General features: G+C 41.4%; 1 protein-coding gene across 1 annotated transcript in view; it reads left to right on the forward strand.

The window, feature by feature from the left end:
• ZMYM2 (zinc finger MYM-type containing 2) overlaps positions 1–15,499 on the forward strand; it is a 552,630-nt gene extending 537,131 nt beyond the window's left edge. The window contains exon 26 of the mRNA XM_030202393.1: positions 12,931–15,499. Within this exon, the coding sequence (XP_030058253.1) occupies positions 12,931–13,126 (196 nt within the window). The 3' untranslated portion in view covers positions 13,127–15,499. The remainder of the gene's footprint in view (positions 1–12,930) is intronic.
• Positions 15,500–20,484: the final 4,985 nt, after the last annotated feature.

Genomic DNA, 20,484 nt, shown 5'->3' on the forward strand with positions numbered 1-20,484 from the left:
GTAATTTCCTTATCCCTTATTTGTCCTGTTTCTCTGCCCTAATTAGATTGTAAGCTCTGTCGAGCAGGAACTGTCTCTTCATGTCCAGTGTACAGCGTTGTGTATGTCTAGTAGTGCTATAGAAATAAGTAGTAGTAGTAATTGTATAATGTTTCCGCAAACTTTCCAGTGGATGAGATGTGCCATCTTATTTTACCTTTTTATAGCTCTTTCTTGCAGAACCTACAGATTTTGCCCACTTAAATCCTGCTGAGCTGTCCAGCCACCAATATTCAGTGGCACTTAACCAGGGTAGTGCCGCTAACCGGCCATTTCCTAACTGGTTAGGTTAGAGACAATCCAGGAATTGAATTTGGGTGGAACCACAACTTAGCTGGTTAGTGGCAATATTCAGTCCACTAACTGGTAACTAAGTGAATAAAGTTAGGATAGCAAAATAGCTGTCCTAATTTTATCCGCCAATCTAACCGTCACCGATCTGAATATAGGCTGGTGCCTGGTTAGCTTCTGATTGAATATCTGATACCCAGATATTCAATGCCAGAAGCCACACATTCCCAGGCATTCAATATCCGGGGTTAGTAAATCCCATGGCTGTGACTGGCTTACAAGCTGCTTACTGCACCAGGCTGAATATTGAGTCCCGTAAGCCACTGTCCTGTACTGCGTCTATCAATTTCTCATCTTTTGGTTTCAGTTTCACCTCTGTAACTATTTATGTGGTTTCTGGAGTAATACTGTATTTCTCATTGTATTTGTGCAGCTGCCACTTCCTTGCTGATCTAATTCTTTAAAGAGTTTTTTTTCTGTTGTTTTGCAAATTCAGCTGTTTACTTTTATGCTTGCACTGATGAAGTTTCATTCATTCCTTCTACTTGTCAGAATGCTTGTGCAAGCTTTATGATGAGACAGATCAGATTCTGGATGTTTACTTTCATTCTTCAGTACTTTTTGTATATTTGGATCTGTTGAAGCTGTTAAATAGACCTGGAGGCCTATGATCGAGATATATTATACACACAGAAATACTATGAGGCTCATTCTGCCTTCAGGCTTGAGGAATGTACAGTCTCAGCATAGACTGATTCTTATAAATTACCTCATGCATATGGAGGAGTTTTCTTGTTGGCACATCTGGTTTTTCAAGATCTTTGAGTCCAGTCTACGTTTCCAATGATGCACAGGTGTGAAATTGAGATGTAATGTTAATCCACTTTTGTAATATCTTTTACAATTTCATTTAATACTCTTTGCTTATCTTTTCTCACATTAATTAGTGCTGGATTGTGCTTCTTCCTCTACTCCTGGGTATTTGTATACACTTTCAGGTTCAAGTTTCTTTGTCATAGTTACCAGAAAGAGGTTTTCAGTTTTGCTCAGTTTTCCTCTGAGGAAGGTTGCCTTAGAATATTTATCCAGGTCAAAAGTCATTCTGATGTCACCTGTGAAGCTTTTCACCACATGGAGGTGTACTGCAAATAGGTGTGTTTGTGGGACTCCCAAAGAGTATAACATTCTGTGTTTCCCTTCTGTATATATATTGAGCATGGTTTGGCCAGACTTTCAAAGGGCATATATTCATATTTGAAAAACATAATTTCCCCATCAGCACTTTCACTGGTCCTACATGTGGGCTTTCTCCTCCTCATTTGGGCCTCAACTTGGGAAGAGAGTGTATATGGTGGAGGGAACAGTGCTTACCCTACAGATGGTGAAAACCACCTCAAATTCCAAAACGGGTCCTTATTTCACTAGATTCTTGGATTTGTGCTCTTTTGCCAGCAGGTGGAGACTAAGAACTACTGAGCTGTGATGTCATCGCTTAACAACCCTGTTCAATCCCCTGACCAGTTAGTATTTTTAGTCTCCAGCAGGTGATAGGTTTGTCATGTATCCCCTCTGTTGGTCTGGTAGGACTTGTTTCCATTTCCTTACAGTAGAGTCCCAGTTAACTGACCTTCGATTATCTGACAGTTTTGGATTAACCAACGGTCATTAATCCAGGCTCCACCCACTCTCCCTTTCAAATGTCAGGGAATCCCAGAAAGCCCCCCCAAAGTGCCTACTTTCCTACCCACCTACCCAAACAGCAATTGCCTTCCCACTTCGATTCCCCCCACCACACATACAAGGGTAAGCGCCATTTTTTGAAGTTAAGTATTTGAAGCTCTTTAACTCCTAAGGAAACCATAAATTGGTGAAAAGATGGCCTCTAATGAGTTTGCCAAAAATAAGTACTCTACTGATAGATTATTAGATTTGACAACATTACCTATAAAGAAACTACAAACCTTTCAAAATATGGCCATTAGACTCCTTTATCATGCCAAATAATCAGATCACATTACTCATTTATTTTAAAAAAAAAAAAAAACAGTCTGCCAGTAGAACAGCTTCCCTCATTTTCAAGGCCTACAGAGGAGATACCCTGGATTATCTTTCCAAACGTACAATCCATATACACCTAGTTGTATTCTTCACTAGATTACCACCATCTTGTCCTCCCAGGTCTGAGTTGAATCCACAAGGCATAGAGCATTATACTTCATTTTACCATTACCCATTCATATTAAATCCTTACTTAATAATTTTAAATTAGAGTTAAAAACCTGGTTATTCAGTCTAGTGTATTGGGGACCCAGGTTAACTGGGATTGCCTGAGATCCTGTTGTTCTTGAATACAAAGATATACATAATTTAAAAAACATAGATATCTTCAGACAAAGGACCATTTTAACATAGGCAAGAATATCAGCTTAAAGTGAGTCCATGAGTTCATAAAATTGCAAAATCAGGAGGGCACAAAAAATGCCAAACAAAATAAATAATCCCTCAAAATCTTCTTAAAAGAGGCAAGCCTTGATTCAGCCTTCAGTTGTAAAGGCAACTTGTTTGACTCCACTGGCACTATAACATAAAATGCACCAGTTCTAGGTAAATCCAAATGAAAATGTTGTAAAGCAGCTACCACAAGATTGTTGCTCCTGCGATCACAATGTATGTATAGGCATGTATCAGCTTGCTTCAAATAAATAGACAAGTCATGATACAAAGCACAATGAGTAAGCAATAGCAATTTATACAAAAGATGGTACTTAATTGTAAATTTTGTTTTTGATTCTTTTTATCTGTTATGGAGTTCTTTTGCTCTATCCCAATCCCAATGGTTCCCAACCTGGTCCTGGAGGCACCCAAGCCAGTCAGGTTGTCAGGATATCCACAATGAATATTGATGAGAGAGATTTGCATGCACTGCCTCCACCTCATGCAAATCTATCTCATAAATATTCATTGTGGATGTCCTGAAAACGTGACTGGCTGGGGTGCCTTCAGGGTCAGGTTTGGGAACCACTTCCCTATCCTATATGGAGTTTTACACACTCGCTATTCTGGACTTGCTCTCTGTTTCCTTTTCTATTTTAGCCTGTACACCGCTGTGCTTCTATGTCAGTTTTAGCGACTGAGCTAGGGACCCCGCATGGACGCGGATCGCAGAACTAAATGACTCGCCAGAATGACCGCTGCCGAAGCACTGGTGAGACCGCCTCTGGAGCATGCCACAACTAGCGAGACAGCGCCCTCCAGGCGCCTACGTGGAACCCATGAGATGACTCACCACGCCGCAAGAGAAGACTTGTGGCAGCACCTGTGGAGGTTCTCTGTACCCACCAACATGACTGCTGCTGGAATTGCGTCTCCACATCCTCTGGACCATCAGAGCTGAAGCGCTGGTGAGACCAGCTCCTAGGACGCACCGCCACTGAGAGAGACGGGATATCTACCGAGCATTCACATGAAGACCACAGGACGACTCGCAGTGCGGCGGGAGGAACATCTGTGGCAGCACCTGAGAAAATTCTCAGCACTTGCAGCCCAAGGGGGGGCTGTTGCCAAAAACGCTCTCCGGCCTCAACCGGTGGCCCTCTCGGTGTGTCAATGGGGAGGCACACGAACGGTTGCCTTGGGCCCCAGGGGTGCAAGTGGGGTTGAACTCACGGAGAGGAGAGGGTAGCAAGTTTGGCCATCCAACAGCCGATGGAGGCTGGCGAGCTTGTCCTGCAGGACAACGGCAGGTCTGACTCATACAAAGAGGGAATTGGCGGGTCCCATGCAGAAGAGGAGTGGGCATATAACTACCCAATTGCAATAACTTCACCTGACGACCATTCCCTCAGCCCAGAATTGGCAAGAAGCGATTGGTCCCATTACTCCCCCCTGCTCTCTGACATGCACCTTATTGAGAGAGAAATAGCCTTGCATCAAAAGAAATGGTTCTCCTCCACACGTGATCTGAAGGGCACAATGTGCACAGAAGCGGAGGAAGGATCCAGCCTTCCTGCAACAGAAACAGGACACTCCAGCACTCCTCCTGTCACTCTGGTAGAGTCCACACCAAGGCGGCTTCGGAGACACAACCCAAAGGTCACTGCCCTGACAAGCCAGGGAAGAAACATTGAGTTCAGCTACCCCACAGTTAAGACAAGGGCACCAACATTCTGACCACCACATGGACACTCTACTGGGTAAACCCTTCCCACTGATAAACCGCCACTACACGCCGCCCTCCCACTGATACACTTTCACTCACACACCTAGCTAATCCATGACCATTCAGCCCATAGTGAAATTCCATGTGGAATACACTTATTTGGCAAAATCTTAGAAACAAACACCACACACACACCCACACACACACACGAACAGACAACACCATCATTGTGTCGTACCCCACCTCAGAACCAAAATAAATTTCCAGCTTCTAGCATCATAGACTATGACAAAAATGAATGGTCGCCAAACTTCTGCTAAACATATCTATCCTTACACTACTATCCACCACAGTAGCCCTCACACAGGGTGACAACATTCATAATACCAGTACTTCTCAGCTTGAATCACCCTACTAGACACATCACCTTCCAGTAAGGTAGACCTCACTCTAATGGACGGAAAGCCATGGCCCCACAAACAGAAGAGACACAACCGTGCAACAACCCAAGCACAATAACCGGCCAAAAAGGAAGCTAACCAAACCAAAACCCAATCAGACATCAGTTAGTGGAAAATCCCTAGAGTCCTGATATCCAGTGACAATTAATCTCCCAATACCAGCAGGTTACATCAACACTAGATCAGCGAATCAATAAAAACAGAAACAGTGACTGGATACTGGATGAAGACCTAGAACTGATCTTCCTAAACGAAACATGGATTCATGATAAAGACAACCCCATAATCGTAGACCTATGTCCCCCTGGATACAAATTTTGAATTGGACCAGAACTGGGAAGAAAGGAGGAGGCATAGCACTCATCTAAAGAGCCTTCTTCACAGTGGAACACATTACAGAATCCATAACACCACAACTGGAAATTGCCTCAGTTAGAATAAGTGACAAAGCTTACATAACCAACCTAAGCTTCGTACTTTTCTACAGGCTTCCAGGAACTGGAAAACAGCCCAGACCACACTTCATGGACTTTATCTCCAACGCCTGTACAACCAATTCCAACATACTGATAATAGGAGACATTAACCTATACTTAGAAAGCCAAAAACACTCAAAGCACAAGGGACTGCATTGAATTTCTGCATCTCTAGTACTTCCAGTGGGTCACCAGAACCCTCTACGCATGCCAAAGGACGCACGTTAGACTTAATAACATACAGATTCTCACCCAACCAGGACTTTACCCTACAAAACCAAAACTGGACAGAAATTCCTGGTCCAACCACGTCAAACTAAACATGACTCTATTGGAGTGAAACTAGGGATCACCCCAACACAACAAGAACCTTCATAACTCGTGAGGGAAAGTTGGTGCAACTAAATTCTGGTCCTCCATCTATGGCAATCACTGGTCACCTCAAACAGAATCAGCAGATTTCATAACAGATTGGGACAAAAGATGGACCACCTTACTAAATGAGATAGCCCCCATTGAAATCCAAAAGCATACAGGAAAGGAAACTGGCTCCATGGTACGATGAGCTAAAAAACTAACGTAGAAGACAAGAACGAACCTGGAAGAAAAACAAATACACTATTGCAACCTGGAGGAAGTTACGAAAAGGGTACGAGAAATAGAATCTTTCAGGCTAAGAGGAATTACAAAGAACAAGTAGGCTCAGATTACAAAGACACAAAGAAACTCTATAAATTTGTAACAACCTATTAAATACCAAACCTCTCATCACAGGAACGATAACCCCCCACCAGCACATGAATTGGCCAAATATTTTGAAGAGAAAATCATCAACTTAAGGAAGAGTCTTCCACAGACTTAATACCAACCTTAAAAACTAATAGATGAACTTGACTACCCCCCAGAGGAATCACCAGCCAGACAGAACTTGGATGACCTTAGCCCAACTTACCAACGAGATAACACAAGCGATAAGAAAATTCTCGAGCGTACATTGCACACTTGAAACCTCCCCCAACTATATTATGGATGCACTTCCAAATAGTTTCATTGACCAATAAACCTATCTCAACTTCATGTTCCGAGAAGGCCAGATCCCAAAAGAAAAGGGCAACATTACTTCTCACACCAATCCCAAAGGACATCAGGAAAAATATCAATGATACCTCAAATTACAGACCAGTAGCTTCCGTACCTCAAACGACTAAAATAATGGAAGGCATCATAACCAAGCAGCTAACCGAGTATCTCAACAAGTTTTCTAATCTACATGAATCCCAATCAAGCTTCAGGACCCACCACGCACAGAAACTGTACTATCACGCGTAGCAAAATTCAAACATGAAATTGCAACCGGGAATAATATACTCTTACTATAATTCGACACGTGTAGTGCATCAACATGGTCGATTACACCATCCTACAAAGAATACTCAACAAGTAGGAATAGGAGGGGAAAGTACTTGAATTGGTTCCGTGGATTCCTGATCACCCGATCCTACCAAGTGAAACTGAACTCCACGATCTCCAATCCCTGGAATTTGGAATACCCCAGGGCCCACCATTCGTCTCTCCACTGTTAATCAACCTAATGATGGGTCCCCCTTTGCAAGATCCCTTTCCAATCAAGGTTTCAACTCCCTTAATATGTACAGATGATGTTTTCCATCTTCATCCCTTTCAAAAAAGATATATCCAAAATTACTTCCAAAATCACAGACAGCATAAATCTCATGGAACTCTGGGCAGCAACTTTCAATCTAAATAGGAAAAACTCATTGCTTGATACTCACATCACCATACAGTACTGATCACATTATATCCTTCGATGCTATGGGAACAACTATTCTCATAGCAGACAACCTGAAGATCCTAGGAACCACCATAGATCTCATACTATCCTTCAACAAACAGGTTACAAACACTCCAAAGAAAATGTTTCAGACAATGTGGAAACTCAAATGTATAAAAAAAAAACTATTTTCCATGAGATGTCTTTTTACTCCCTCGTCCAAACCATGGTCGTTGCTCATGCAGGCTAATATAGCAGACTCTATGCAGGATGTAAGAAACAGACCTTTAAAAAAAAGCTACAAACTGCACAAAATATGGCAGCAAGACTTATCCTATGACAAAAATCAATTCGAAAGCACAAGACCTCTGCTCCAAAACCTACACTGGCTACCCATTAAATCACGTATATCATTCAAGATCTGTACCTTGGCCTACAAAATAATGTTAGGCCTCACCCCAGTCTACATGTGTGACCTATAAACCCTACCACTATGCAATACAACCAAGAGCACGAGATCCTATCTAATCCTTCACTTCCCCAAATGTCAAGGTGTAAAATACAAAAACCACATACACAACAAGTTCTCTTATGTCCTGCACCAAGATCTGGAACTCCTTACCGAAAAAACTAAAATCCATAAACTACTACCTACAATTCAGAAAAAGCCCTGAAGCACACCTCTTCAAAACACTCCTCCTAAGATGACAACACTTAGCCTAACAGCAAAACAGACCACCACTCCTTATCCATTCACTGAACTGATATTACATGGACTACTCTGACCGATATTTTCTGATCATACCAAATATGTAACCTGTGTTCTTTTAATTCTACCTGTAGCACATTGAAACTACCAACAGGTGGGGAAATGTGGAGTATAATTGCAATAAATAAATAAACATTAAATATTTGGTGCTTTGGAGTGAAAAGTACAAAAAAAATTAAAATTAGTATGAGCACTTAAATGTTAATTTTCACACAAATAATTTAAAGGAGATTTTTAATGACCTGTGAATGATGATATTGGAACCGTTTCAGCATAGACCTTCAGAGTCTAGCTTTGATGGTTTCTGAGGTCTTTTCCTCCTTCAGAATGGTCATTTATTCAATTTAAACTGTCACACATGCCAGAAAGCCTCCCCTCTCCTACCCATCCGACCAAAATTGGCCTCCCAGGTCTAACTTACAAGCTTTGGGGTCCAGCGATGAGGTTGGAGGAGGAATGATTCCTATTTGCTTCTGCCACCAGAGTTACCTGAGGTTTGTGATCTTATCTTCTGGACTGGCCCCTGCACCATGTACGTTTACAAAGCAGACAGTGGTGGCGGCAGCTGCCTTATACAGAGAGAAATTTGGTCTACCCTTATTCTGACAACTAACTAATAATTGGTCGTTTTAAGAAAGTGAAACAGTTACACAGCAAGTAGTGTACTTCTGACAAGAGTTAGGATGGATTATAAATTCCTCCAAGATCAACCTTACCCCGTCTCAAATATTTGAATATTTGGGGACAAAGTTTGACACTCTCTAGATTTTCAGAAAGGTTTTGATAAAGCTCCTCATGAGAGACTCCTGAGAAAATAGGATAGGAGTCAAGTTTCTGGTGTGGATTAGGTATCGGTTATTGGACAGAAAACAGAGGGTAGGGTTAAATGGTCATTTCTCTCAATGGAAGAGGGTGAACAGTGGAGGTGCCGCAGGAATCTGTACTGGGACTGGTACTGTTTAACATATTTATAAATGATATGGAAATCAGAATGACGAGTTAGGTGATCAAATTTGCAGATGATACAAAATTATTCAAGGTTATTAAAACACGTGTGGACTGTGAAATATTGCAGGAAGTTGCAAATGAGGTCAGAAAGGTGCTTGAATACTATCTTAGCTAGGGTAGGAGTGGGTAAACGTGCCCTGCTATAGTATGTGCAGCCAGTGTCATTTACTTCTTCCATTAAAGGCCTGGTTGTCTTGACAAATGGGCACAAGGTTGATGGGCCTCGGTGTAAGCTGTGATCAACCAACCGTCTGGAAGTACATATGATCCACTTAGCTCTGCTGGAGTTCATCAGCTACTTTAGAAACAAAGCTGTAAGAATTCTTTGACAATGTGACAGCAGTAGCCTATGTCAGCAAACAAGGAGGACCAAAAAGTCTGCAAGTGGCAGAATAGATTTAGATATTGATGGATGGGCAGAGGAGAATTTGGAGGATATCTCAATGGCACATGTGACCAGGACCCAAAATATCCAGGTGGATTACCTCAGCAGGAATTCTTGGATCCAGGAGAATGAAATCAATGGTAATACATAGTAACATAGAAAGGAGAAACAGGGGTGATATGATACAGACATTCAAGATATTGAAAAGTATTAATCCGCAAACGAACCTTTTCCGGAGGTGCGAAGGTGGTAGAACAAGAGAGGACATGAAATGAGATTGAAGGGGGGCAGACTCAAGAAAAATGTCAGGAAGTATTTTTTCATGGAGGAGAGTAGTGGATGCTTGGAATGCCCTCCCGCGGGAGGTGGTGGAAATGAAAACGGTAACAGAATTCAACACGCGTGGGATAAACATAAAGGAAATCCTGTTCAGAAGGAATGGATCCTAAGTAGCTTAGCGAGATTGGGTGGTAGAGCCGGTGGCGGGAGGCGGGGATAGGTGCTGGGCAGACTTACACGGTCCTGTTTCAGAGCCGGTGGTGGGAGGCGGGCTGGTGGTTGGGAGGCGGGGATAGTGCTAGGCAGACTTACACGGTCTGTGCCCTGAAAGGACAGGTACAAATCAGGTAAGGTATACACAAAAAGTAGCACATATGAGTTATCTTGTTGGGCAGACTGATGGACCATGCAGGTCTTTTTTCTGCCGTCATTTACTATGTTACTACTATGTTACTATGTCTTTCAGCTTGACTCTTAAGAGGGTGAAGTTAAACAAGAAAGGCTATTCGAGTAAGGAGATAGCTACCTTGTTACTTCTAGAAAAAGGACTGCCTCAACAGTGAAGGGAAAGATTTTGGCTTCACATCCAGAATGTTACGGTTTTTTCCACAGGATTAAACTTATCAGTCTGCCACATCATCCATTGATTCCCCTAGGATTTAAACTTGGTTATTTCTACCTTGGTTCAGCCTCCTTTTGAACCTCTGGATTCAACAAACTTAAACTGTGTTAAGGTTGATATCATGTTTTTCTTGTAGCTGTTTGTTGGGCTGAGATTTGTCCTATAGAGAACATCTTTTTGTGTTTAGCAAGAAAAGGTTGTGCCTAGACCAACTTCATCCTTTCTGCCCAATGTGGAGGAGTGGCCTAGTGGTTAGGGTGGTGGACTTTGGTCCTGAGGAACTGAGTTCGATTCCAAGCACAGACAGCTCCTTGTGACTCTGGGCAAGTCACTTAACCCTCCATTGCCCGCCGCATAGAGCCTGCCATGAGTGGGAAAGCGCGGGGTACAAATGTACAAAAAATAAAATAAAAAAATCTTAAATGTAACGCAGTTACCTTGCATACTTTGGATGAGGGACAAATGTTGAAATACTGAAGAGTATGGAGGCAATAAGGAAATCAGATAAGCTCTTTATTCTTTCCGGTGATACTTGTAAAGGGAAGCAGCATCAAAAGTAGCAATCACTTGATGGGTTAAACAAGCTATTGCTTCTGCATATATTTGTTGTCATCCACTTCCAGAAGTTTGGAACGTTTATTCTACAAGGGTCAATCTACTTCTTCGCAGAGCAGTCCTTAGATCTTTCTCATTAAATTACAAAGTGGCAACCTGGAAATCTATGCATTCTTTTACAGACTGGATGTTCAAACTCCATGTTGTGGCCCTTGGGCAAAAGTGTTAGTGGTAGGGGTTTTAAGTGTCGCACCCTCAGCAAGTTCTGCTGTGGAACATCCAAAGCATCTGGACTGGTCTGGTTGGAGAATAAAGGATAGATTAGTTTTTTACCTGCCAATTTTCTTTGAGTGTCTCCGAACTGGTCCAGAACCTATCCAGAAGGTCTTAGCATCAGTTTGTTTTCTATCTCCTGAAGTGTGAAGATTTTGACTAGTTCATTATTCCCGTTGGATCTTTAGACTGTATCCTTCGTAGTGGTTCATTAGTTCCTAGGAGTTTTTTTTTTCCTTTTAATGGTCTTTGCTCTTCTGTTTTATATTGTCTGGCCAGGGGTTGTATATGGTACTTAAGTGATTACATCTCAGCTCAGTAAATCTCCCATCTGCTGGCAGGCCAGCACAAACACAAGCATCTGGACTGATCTGGAGGAACTCAAGGAAGGAAAATTAGCAGGTAAGAACTAATTACTAATTGTGAAGCTCTGTTTTACAATTTGAGCCAATTGAGGTTAAGGAGTGCCTCAAAACTCAACTTTTTTTGGCATTTTGATGTAGCAGTCTGCACCTGTGAGGTAAGCACAGTCTCGTTCTTCCCCCCCCCCCCCCCCCAAGCTCTTGTCCTAAGCACAGGCCCAGATGAGAAGTCAGCCCACACCTATGAATCGAAGCAGATGAAAATGCTGATGGAGAATGTTTTTTAATATGTATGTTATGCCATTGAAAAATACAGAATATACATGCCACTTTGAAGCTCTGCCCAAACCATGCTGAACACACATTCTTAAATCTCTGTATGCCACTGTCATACAGGTTGAGCTAGCATTTATTTGAAAAATCACAACATGCATGGATACTGGTTTACACCACAAATTGCCCTTTTTTTTTAGGTTTTTTTTTTTTTAAATAAACAACTATTTTACAGTCACCTCTTAATGTGCTTTTTGGAATCTACTGGGTACTTATGACACAGACTGGTCATTGTCAGAGATAGTGTGCTTGGCTCGAAAGGCCTTTGTCTAACTCAGCATGGGCTCACGGGCATCTCTACACATTTTAATTCAAAATCTCTATTTGTTGATTTTAACAGAGGGAAAATCGTTTTAAAAAATGAATGACAGTTGTAAAGTTTTGGACACATCTCCAGTTGATTTATTACTACATTTTTTAAATTTAGTAGTTGTTAAATTCCAAAAAGCTTAATCGTTAGGTCGTCAATTAGGAGAGCACAATTCTATTGTTGAGCAAATACTATAAACCCTTTTAAACCTCTCTCCACTTTCTCTAAGCAGCTGTTTGGAGCATTTGAAAATAAAAATAATTCAGTTAAATACCAGGGGAAAGCTATAAACATTTTTTAAACCTATCTAGCTAGCAATTTTAACTCTATGAAACATATTTAAGAAATGGAAGTTGCATGGAACTGTTAAAGTCAAAGTAAGATCTGGAGACCAAGGAAAACTGATTTAATTACCTGAAAACCAGTTAGATTTTAAAAACAGATCACTACAAAAGACTTGCTATCTCATCATGGAAGTCATTGTCTAAAGTATGCAAAAGAAAACCTTGATTAAGCCTAGAACATTTTAGAACAAAGTGCTTTGGCTAATAAAGTTGAACTGTTTGGCCCACAACTGCATATAAGGTATTTTGAAGAGAGGAACACCTTTCCGGTAGATCTATTATATTTGAGGTTATATGGCAGCTAATAATGGGAAGTACTGTATGTGTTAAATAATACTGTTCATAAACACGGAAGAAAGTGTTTGCAATTATGTGTTAAAATTCATGATGCCTGCTACCATAAGTCTTCATTTTACATAACTTTGGAAGGCTTGCAGTAGAAATTAATACAATAATAACATTTTTTTCCTAGCCCACAGAATCTTAATCAGAGAATGGATGTGTTCTATTTGCAACCAGAATGTTTGAACTCTGCTGACAGTTTGGTGTGGTACAACTCTACTTCACTGGACCGGAACACTTTGGAAAATATGCTTGTACGAGTTCTTTTGGTAAAAGATATTTATGACAAAAGAGACAGTTATGAACTGGATGAAGAGACAGATTAAAAAAAAAATTACAGATTCACAGAAGAAAACAGCATTAGTCAAGCTGCTAAACTGTACTTTAAAAGAAAACATTTCAAGTTTACTCTCCTATTTTATGAGTTTTGTAGCAGTGTACCCAGATTGGGTATTACCATGTAAATAATGTTTGCGTGAAAGTTGCCATTATACTGTGTAGTGGTTTTAGATTACTAAACTCACACATTCAAATTCATTTTTTATTATTTATTTGATTAGGTATGTTTGTGACTTTATACATTACAGAATATAAATGAGAATGCCATGTGTAATTTTTTTCATGTAGTAAAAAAAAAACACTCAGATTCCTCAACTCTGGAGTTGTAAGATTTCCTGTAAAGGATGCTCTCCTCATAAGTTTCTTAAGCAGATGGTTGTGTATAGGTAGCACTACTAAAATTAGTTTTGCTGTGTCTTTACAAATTTTTTTAAATAAAATGTAAACTACTTTTTTTTTTACTTCTTAGTTAATGGAGCCTGGTGAAGTTATATAGAGATTCCATCTTATGTACCAAAAATAGACAAAAGAGAATGCTGTCAAAATTGGTGTACTGTAATGTGAAATCTATACTGCTGAAAGCAACATTTTGTTTGCCCTTATTAAAACCTTGTGTCCTTTCTTTATTTGTGATTTTGAATGTCCCCAGTTAGTAAAGTGTATAATTCCATACTGGATTTTACCTTGAACCCTGGCATCTAGACATTTTCATGAAAAACAGATGAAAAGATTTATTTTCCCTTTGCCAGACATAAATTTATTTTCCTCCCTGTTATAAGTGTATTTTCCAGAAACAACATGCAGGAAAAGGATTATTAAGTAATGCTGCAGTGCTGTTTATTTGTGCTACCATCCTCAAATGCAACTGGTACCTGGTGGCAGGATCATGTACGTACATTTGTACATATCAGATTATTTCTCTCATTTTTAGACATTTTTCCCTCCAGTACAGCCTTGCCTGACAATTATATTGGCAGATGCCACATACTGCAGCTGTCTCTAGAACCCAATGCCTGTATACCGAGTCTATCATTATGCATTGTCATTCATGGGTTTGACTTCCTTTCTCAGGGGCTCTGAACATTGCTCTGCAGAATAACTATTCTCAACCAGCCTATGCAGAAGCTAGGTTCAGGAATCAAACCCAACTCTCCCACATGGCAGCAACTGCACTGAGCAATCAGGTCAGCCCTCAGCTGCCCTATTGCTTGATACAATTGTACTATTTGTAAATGTGTAGGTAATTATTGTTTCTAAGCGTTGGTACACCAATCAGGATTTGGGTTAACTGAGGCATATGCAAAATAATCTTTCATATTCATTGTATGCAAGTTTCTAATACATTTGGTTTGTGGGGGGGGGGGGGGGATACTGTGAAAGTGAGCATTGTATCACATTGGAACTGCCTAAATTGTTTTGACCCTGATTTATACTACCTTCTGTAGTTCCAGCACTTCCATTGTGTTGTACTGGGACACTGTACTTGCTTTGAGGGTTGGACAAGTTTATAACACCACCCTCAAAAAAGCTATTTAGACATGTAAAGTGACAGGAAGTCCAAAAAGCCTGTTTGAAATGTTGTTGTTCTTTTCTAGAACTTAGTTTAATTTGCTTAGGAAATAAGGAATTCTGTGCTTACTATCTTGGGTACTATAATTGTGCCCTTCTTTGGCTCCGTAAATACAGTTGGGCATGGTATCTTGCCTGTGGTTGAATTTGAGACAACACAGCTGTGGCATGGACCACTACATTGTGGCAGTTTTGCTGCTTTTATGAGAATCTGGGATAGTGGTAAATAATAAGCAAAAATCATGAATAAAATAGGTAACACTGAATAACATTTGATTTCATACAGTATTTTTTTATGAATCTCTTTTCCATTGTTCTACAGCTATCAACTCTTAATCTTCTATTTGAAGGCTGTCTTCCCAGCCTAGGTGAAAAATTACTTTTGAACTAAATGCACAAGTTATGGTTTACAAATAAGAAAATGGACACAACTTTTTCCAGAAGATGGAGATGTACTCAGTAGCAATAAAAACTGAAAAAAAGCATAGTTTGGTATGCTTAATTCACAGCTTGTAAACATTTTAAGATGTACAATGGGAAACTAAGCCTCATTTTTCATTTTTTAAATGTTTTACAGTGTTTTATTGTTAACAAAAACAAGCTTTGGCTATTAAGCTAAATATCACTTATTTTTTACTAATGAGCAAATATGATAAACCTTTTTAGAGGGTGGTCTTCAAATTTATTATAAAGGTAATAAGTGAAAATTTAGTAAATGAGGTGTTACGCATGGTTGATTAAATATTGCTTACTTTTCTAGGTAATAAATCTACTAGCAAAAAGAAAATCATATGCTCTGTTCAGTCTAATTTTCTTTTTCATTAATTAAAAATCTTATTAAATATGAAGGAGAGACATGAAAAAGAAATGTCTTTGTGGATAATGTATGTATTGGCCTTTATTTTTCCTGTCTTGATCTTTGGTGTTTGTGTTTCCTGGTGTGCACCCTCAATGCAATACTTCTCCAGGGGTAAGCAAGAACGTTAATCCCATATATGGTGGTTGATGTCTGTGTGCCAGGATGGAGAACATGTCTAACTTTGGGTGGCTAAAAAAAAAAAAGCTTTTGTGACAACTATACATTTGGTTTTGTGTAGACATACATGCATACTGCAAGACCTTGTCAATTTATTTTAGTGGAGCTGATCGGTTGAGTCCTGTGGTGCTCTTCACATACATTTTTGTGGCAAGGCTTGCTGTATCATTATCTCCAGAGTTTTCTGTCCTAAAGTTCTCTTGGTAAATACTAGAATTGCTCATTTTTAGATATGCATTTGGATTTATCTCATACTTTTTCAGTAGTATCTTCATTGTGAGTTACATTCAGGTAAGCTGTATATTTCTCTATCCCCCCAAAGGGTTTATGATCTAAGTTTGTTCCTGAGGTAATGAAGGTTTAAGTGACTCGCTGAAGACCACAGGGAGCAGCAGTGAGATTTATTCGCCAAGTTCTCTAACCCACTAAGCTGCTATACTACTCCACCTGTTTAAGTAAGCAGACAGTGTTTTCTCTACAGTGATGAGTGGAAAAAGCCACAGGGTTAAGGTGCTCTATCTGTATACTTGGTTACCATAAAGGATTATTTGTTTGGGTATTGAACAATGACTTAAAGTTATATAATATAGTCACATACATCTCCTATGCCTATACATCTATGAAAATGGAGATGTGGGGAGATTTTTAAAGCCTTAATCTGAGGGTACTGTGTGCTATTACACAGAACAAAATTTGGCAGTGGAGAGGTTCGTGAGGAAAAAAAATTAAACATCATCTGCTTAAGATTACAGTGATGCTGCTGGCCCTGAAGTGACCTGGAACTAAGAAGTTAATGTTGATTCTAGTTACATGAAAGGAGGCACATGCCAGTAATAGGAGACATGGGAAGGTAGACATTTCACTTTTGGGCCTGCATGACCTAAAAGAAGGCAGTTGCCATTGGTTGGATCGGATGTAGGTTGTATCTGTGGCTAACCAAAAGCAGATAGGTAGAGAACACTTAGTGGCGGGGTTATATCTTCAAGCGGCTAGGGATAAGAGAAGAAGGGGAGGTGGAGGAGAAAAGAATACAAGGTGGCAGACATCAATAGGAGCAGGAGGGGCTTAGAAATAAAGGGAGTAAGTACTGGAGTGGTCAGACCCCTGAGATGAGTGTGTGCAGAGGGTGCTAGGTCAGAGGGGCTGAGAGGAGAAAGTACAGAGATGTTCGAGCCTGGGTGGGGAACATTCAGAGCAGAAGTCTCATTTCTATGACAAGTGTTAAGCCCAGGAATGAAGGGGGAGAAGAAAACAAAGTTTTGAGCTTGATGAGGAAAGAATGAAAGGGGTCATGTCATGGAATAGGGGAAAACTGGATGGAAATCAGATTTATTCACTTTCTGTGCTCTTAGAAGGAAACTACACAAAAACATTACAAATTCTGCATTTTTTTAGTATTTTTCTTTATTGCATTTTAACTTAATTGCTCAAAGCACATAATTCATTCTCCTGTTTTAATCCATATATAATAATGTTTCCATCTAACAGGATGCAGTCAGACCAACTGTTTTTCAAACCACCAAACTACACATCTGAACTAAACAAAATTTTCAATCCATATAAAATATCCACAGGTTTATTTTTAGATTTGGCTCACTTTTAAAATACTGTCTGCAGAATTTTCACACTCTGCACAGAATTCCCTGATAAGTCAGACCCTTCTGTGCTTAGTGTCAACTTTGACATGAAAGCAATTTAAGTATTTGGTATTGAATTTAAAGTCTGTAAGGGTGTTTTCACATCGAGCTATTGCTGTCCAGCTTTGGAAATGATGAGATGTACCTACCATAATCCCTCAACATCAGGAGCAGAGCCATTTCATCAAATGCTCCTAATACTTATAGAAAATGGATATGACTGTTATGATGTGCAGTCAAAACTCATTAGGTCTTCCCACAGGCCTATCTGTTCTTCCGCTATGAAGTATCAAAAAAAGATGGCAAAGATTCTCCAAAAAAACTGCTGTTACTTTGTAACAGTGGATTCAAAAAGTTCTTAAATGCATCCAATTACTTCAGCTTATGTTTTAGCAATTATTTAAATGGAGAAAGACTTCAGAATTACTTACTTGCCCTTTTTGTAAGGCTTTTATTTTACTAATTCTCCATCATAGTTTTTTTAAAAAAACCTCGGTTTGTCTGTTTTATTACAGTCTATGCCAAATGCTTAAAATCTCCAGTATGCAACAATCATGTGAATGTGTAACTAAAAGTGGAGTATTGTAGGATGTACGCTTGCCAACTGTGTGCTAAAAAAATATGTTTGAGGACAAGCAGGCTACTTGTTCTCACATGTGGGTCGACGTCCGCATCAGCCGGGAACTGGCATTTCTGCAAGCAAAATATTGAAGAAAATCTTGCCAGAGTCTTCTGGCGCACGTGCAGCGCGAACCAATTTCCCGCCCGTCGCGTGAGCATTCCCGCTCAGTTATTTTTTCTCCGCATTGAGGTGTGGTCAAGTTTTTTTCCCCGCTCCTCTCAGGCCCGGGAAAGAGTCTTTCGTTTTGAGTGTTTTGCCTTATTTCTTTTCTTTTTTTTAATACAATTTACTGATTTAAAAAAAAAGCTTCCTGTAGTTTTCTCTCTTTTTTTTTTTTTTTTTTTGCCCTTTTAAAGTTTATTTTCTTTTTTGATGCATCTGGGTTGTTCCCTTCTTTTCGTGCCCTTTTTTCTTTTAACAGGCACAATCGCATCTTTTGATTTCACCGAAGCTGTTTTTCCTTCCATGTCATCAAAGACACCCAGCGGCTTCTAACGTTGTACTCGGTGCAACCGGACCATCTTGGGTACCAATATCCAGTGCCTTGGACCTGACCATAGCCCAGCTGCTTGACTCAAGTGTCTCGAGAGGCCCAATGAGAGAAGCTTTTTGGGGCTCTGTCTGGTCCTTTGACATGGGTACCGAGGTCGACGGTGTTGACATCGAGGAACGTATTGACGTCGGGAGCAAAGGTAACTGCTGCGGAACGACCAACTCGTGCTGGGAGCAGTGAGGCATTGAGTGGGTCTCCACCTGTCTCGAGGCCTCCTGTTATGTAGGCCCCCCGGGACTTACCTTCATTGGACCAGGCCCCAAGGAGACGTGAGGATTCCACGTCTTCCTCATCAGTACCGAGTAGTCTCGATGACGGGCGTCAAGCGAAGACGAAGAAGCACCATCATCATTCGACACACGGTGTCGGGGCGTCGAGAGATTCGGCCCCCAAGAAGCGTCGGCGCCGAGAGGATCGCTCTCCCTCTATTCAAGAGGTGCCGATGTGTCAGTCTAGCAGCCCAGTACCTGCTCCCAAGCCTCGACAGATTCTGCCACTGGCTCCTTTACCGACCCTGCAGCCTTGTCCAACAGCGGCTCTCAATGAGCGCATCAGGGCCCTGCTTCTGGAAGGGCTACTGCGCCAGTCTGCTTCGGTGTCGGGGGTGCTTGTGACTTCTGTACCATCTTGCCCTTCACCTGTGGTGAAGTCCCCAACCTCAGTGCCGCCTGCGGCATCGGTCTCAGCTGCCATCCAGGTTGACTCCCCTTCGACGTCGGTGGAGGAAGCTTCACTGAAGTCCAGGCGGGCATCGACTTCTTGGCACCGCCATCAAGGACGCCGTTCCTCGACATCGAGGCAGGCTCAGTTTCGGACTGCTCTGAGAGATGTCTTGTCCGATACTGACGATGAGCGTTCGTGGGAGGAAGAGGAGGATCCCAGGTACTTTTCTTTTGATGAGTCCTATGGGATTTCTTCTGAACCTTCCCCTCCACCAGAAAGGAGACTTTCTCCACTGGAGAGTCTATCCTTTGCCTCCTTTGTCCGGGAAATGGCTGCGGCTATTCCCTTCCCTATAGAGGTTGAGGATGAGCCCAGGGCTGAGATGCTTGAGGTCCTGGATTATTCTTCTCCACTTAGAGAGGCTACAACGGCTCCTTTGCATAATGTAGTGAAGGAAGTCCTTATGCGAAACTGGTTGTTCCCTCTGTGTAATCCCATGATCCCGAAAAGAACTGATTCCCAATATTGGATCCACGGAGAGTCTGGATTGATGAAGTCTCAGCTACCTCACAATTCCATGGTGGTGGACTCCACTCTCAAAAGAGCCAAGAGTACTAGGGACTGTGCCTCGGCCTCTTTTGGGAGAAAGGCGTATCAGGCCACTATGCTCGCTGCCAAGATTCAAACATACGAGCTCTTCACGAGCATTCACTTGCGGAACTCGGTGAGGCAACTGTCTAGCTTGGTTGATGCACTCCCTCCGGAGCAATCTGAGCCTTTTCGCCAAGTAGTCAGGCAGCAGAAGGCATGTAGAAAATTCCTGGCCAGGGGTACGTTCGACACTTTTGACGTAACATCCAGGATCGCTGCCCAAGGTATAGTAATGCGCAGACTCTCATGGCTGTGTGTCTCTGACCTGGATCGTTTGGTCTAGCAGCGGATGATAGATGTTCCTTGCCGGGGGGATAACCTTTTTGGTGAGAAAGTAGAGGATCTGGTTGACCAGCTCAAGAAGCACAATGATGCTATGGATTCTCTCTCCCGCCGGGCATCTTCTGCTACTACATCCTCATCTAGGAGGTTTTTTTGGAGGGAAGAGGAGTGCTCCCTATTCCTATGCTAGGCGTAGGTACACTCCTGCTTCTCGGGCATCCTGTCCAGGCTCAGTCCCAGCGCGCTCGTTCTCGTCAACAGCGTGCACCTAAAGCCTCTGCGGCTCCCCAGCAAAAGGAAGGGACAGGCTTTTGACTGGCTCCAGTTCAGCA

Source organism: Microcaecilia unicolor, chromosome 4 (genome assembly GCF_901765095.1).
Source record: "Microcaecilia unicolor chromosome 4, aMicUni1.1, whole genome shotgun sequence".
Classification (NCBI taxonomy): Eukaryota; Metazoa; Chordata; class Amphibia; order Gymnophiona; family Siphonopidae; genus Microcaecilia; species Microcaecilia unicolor.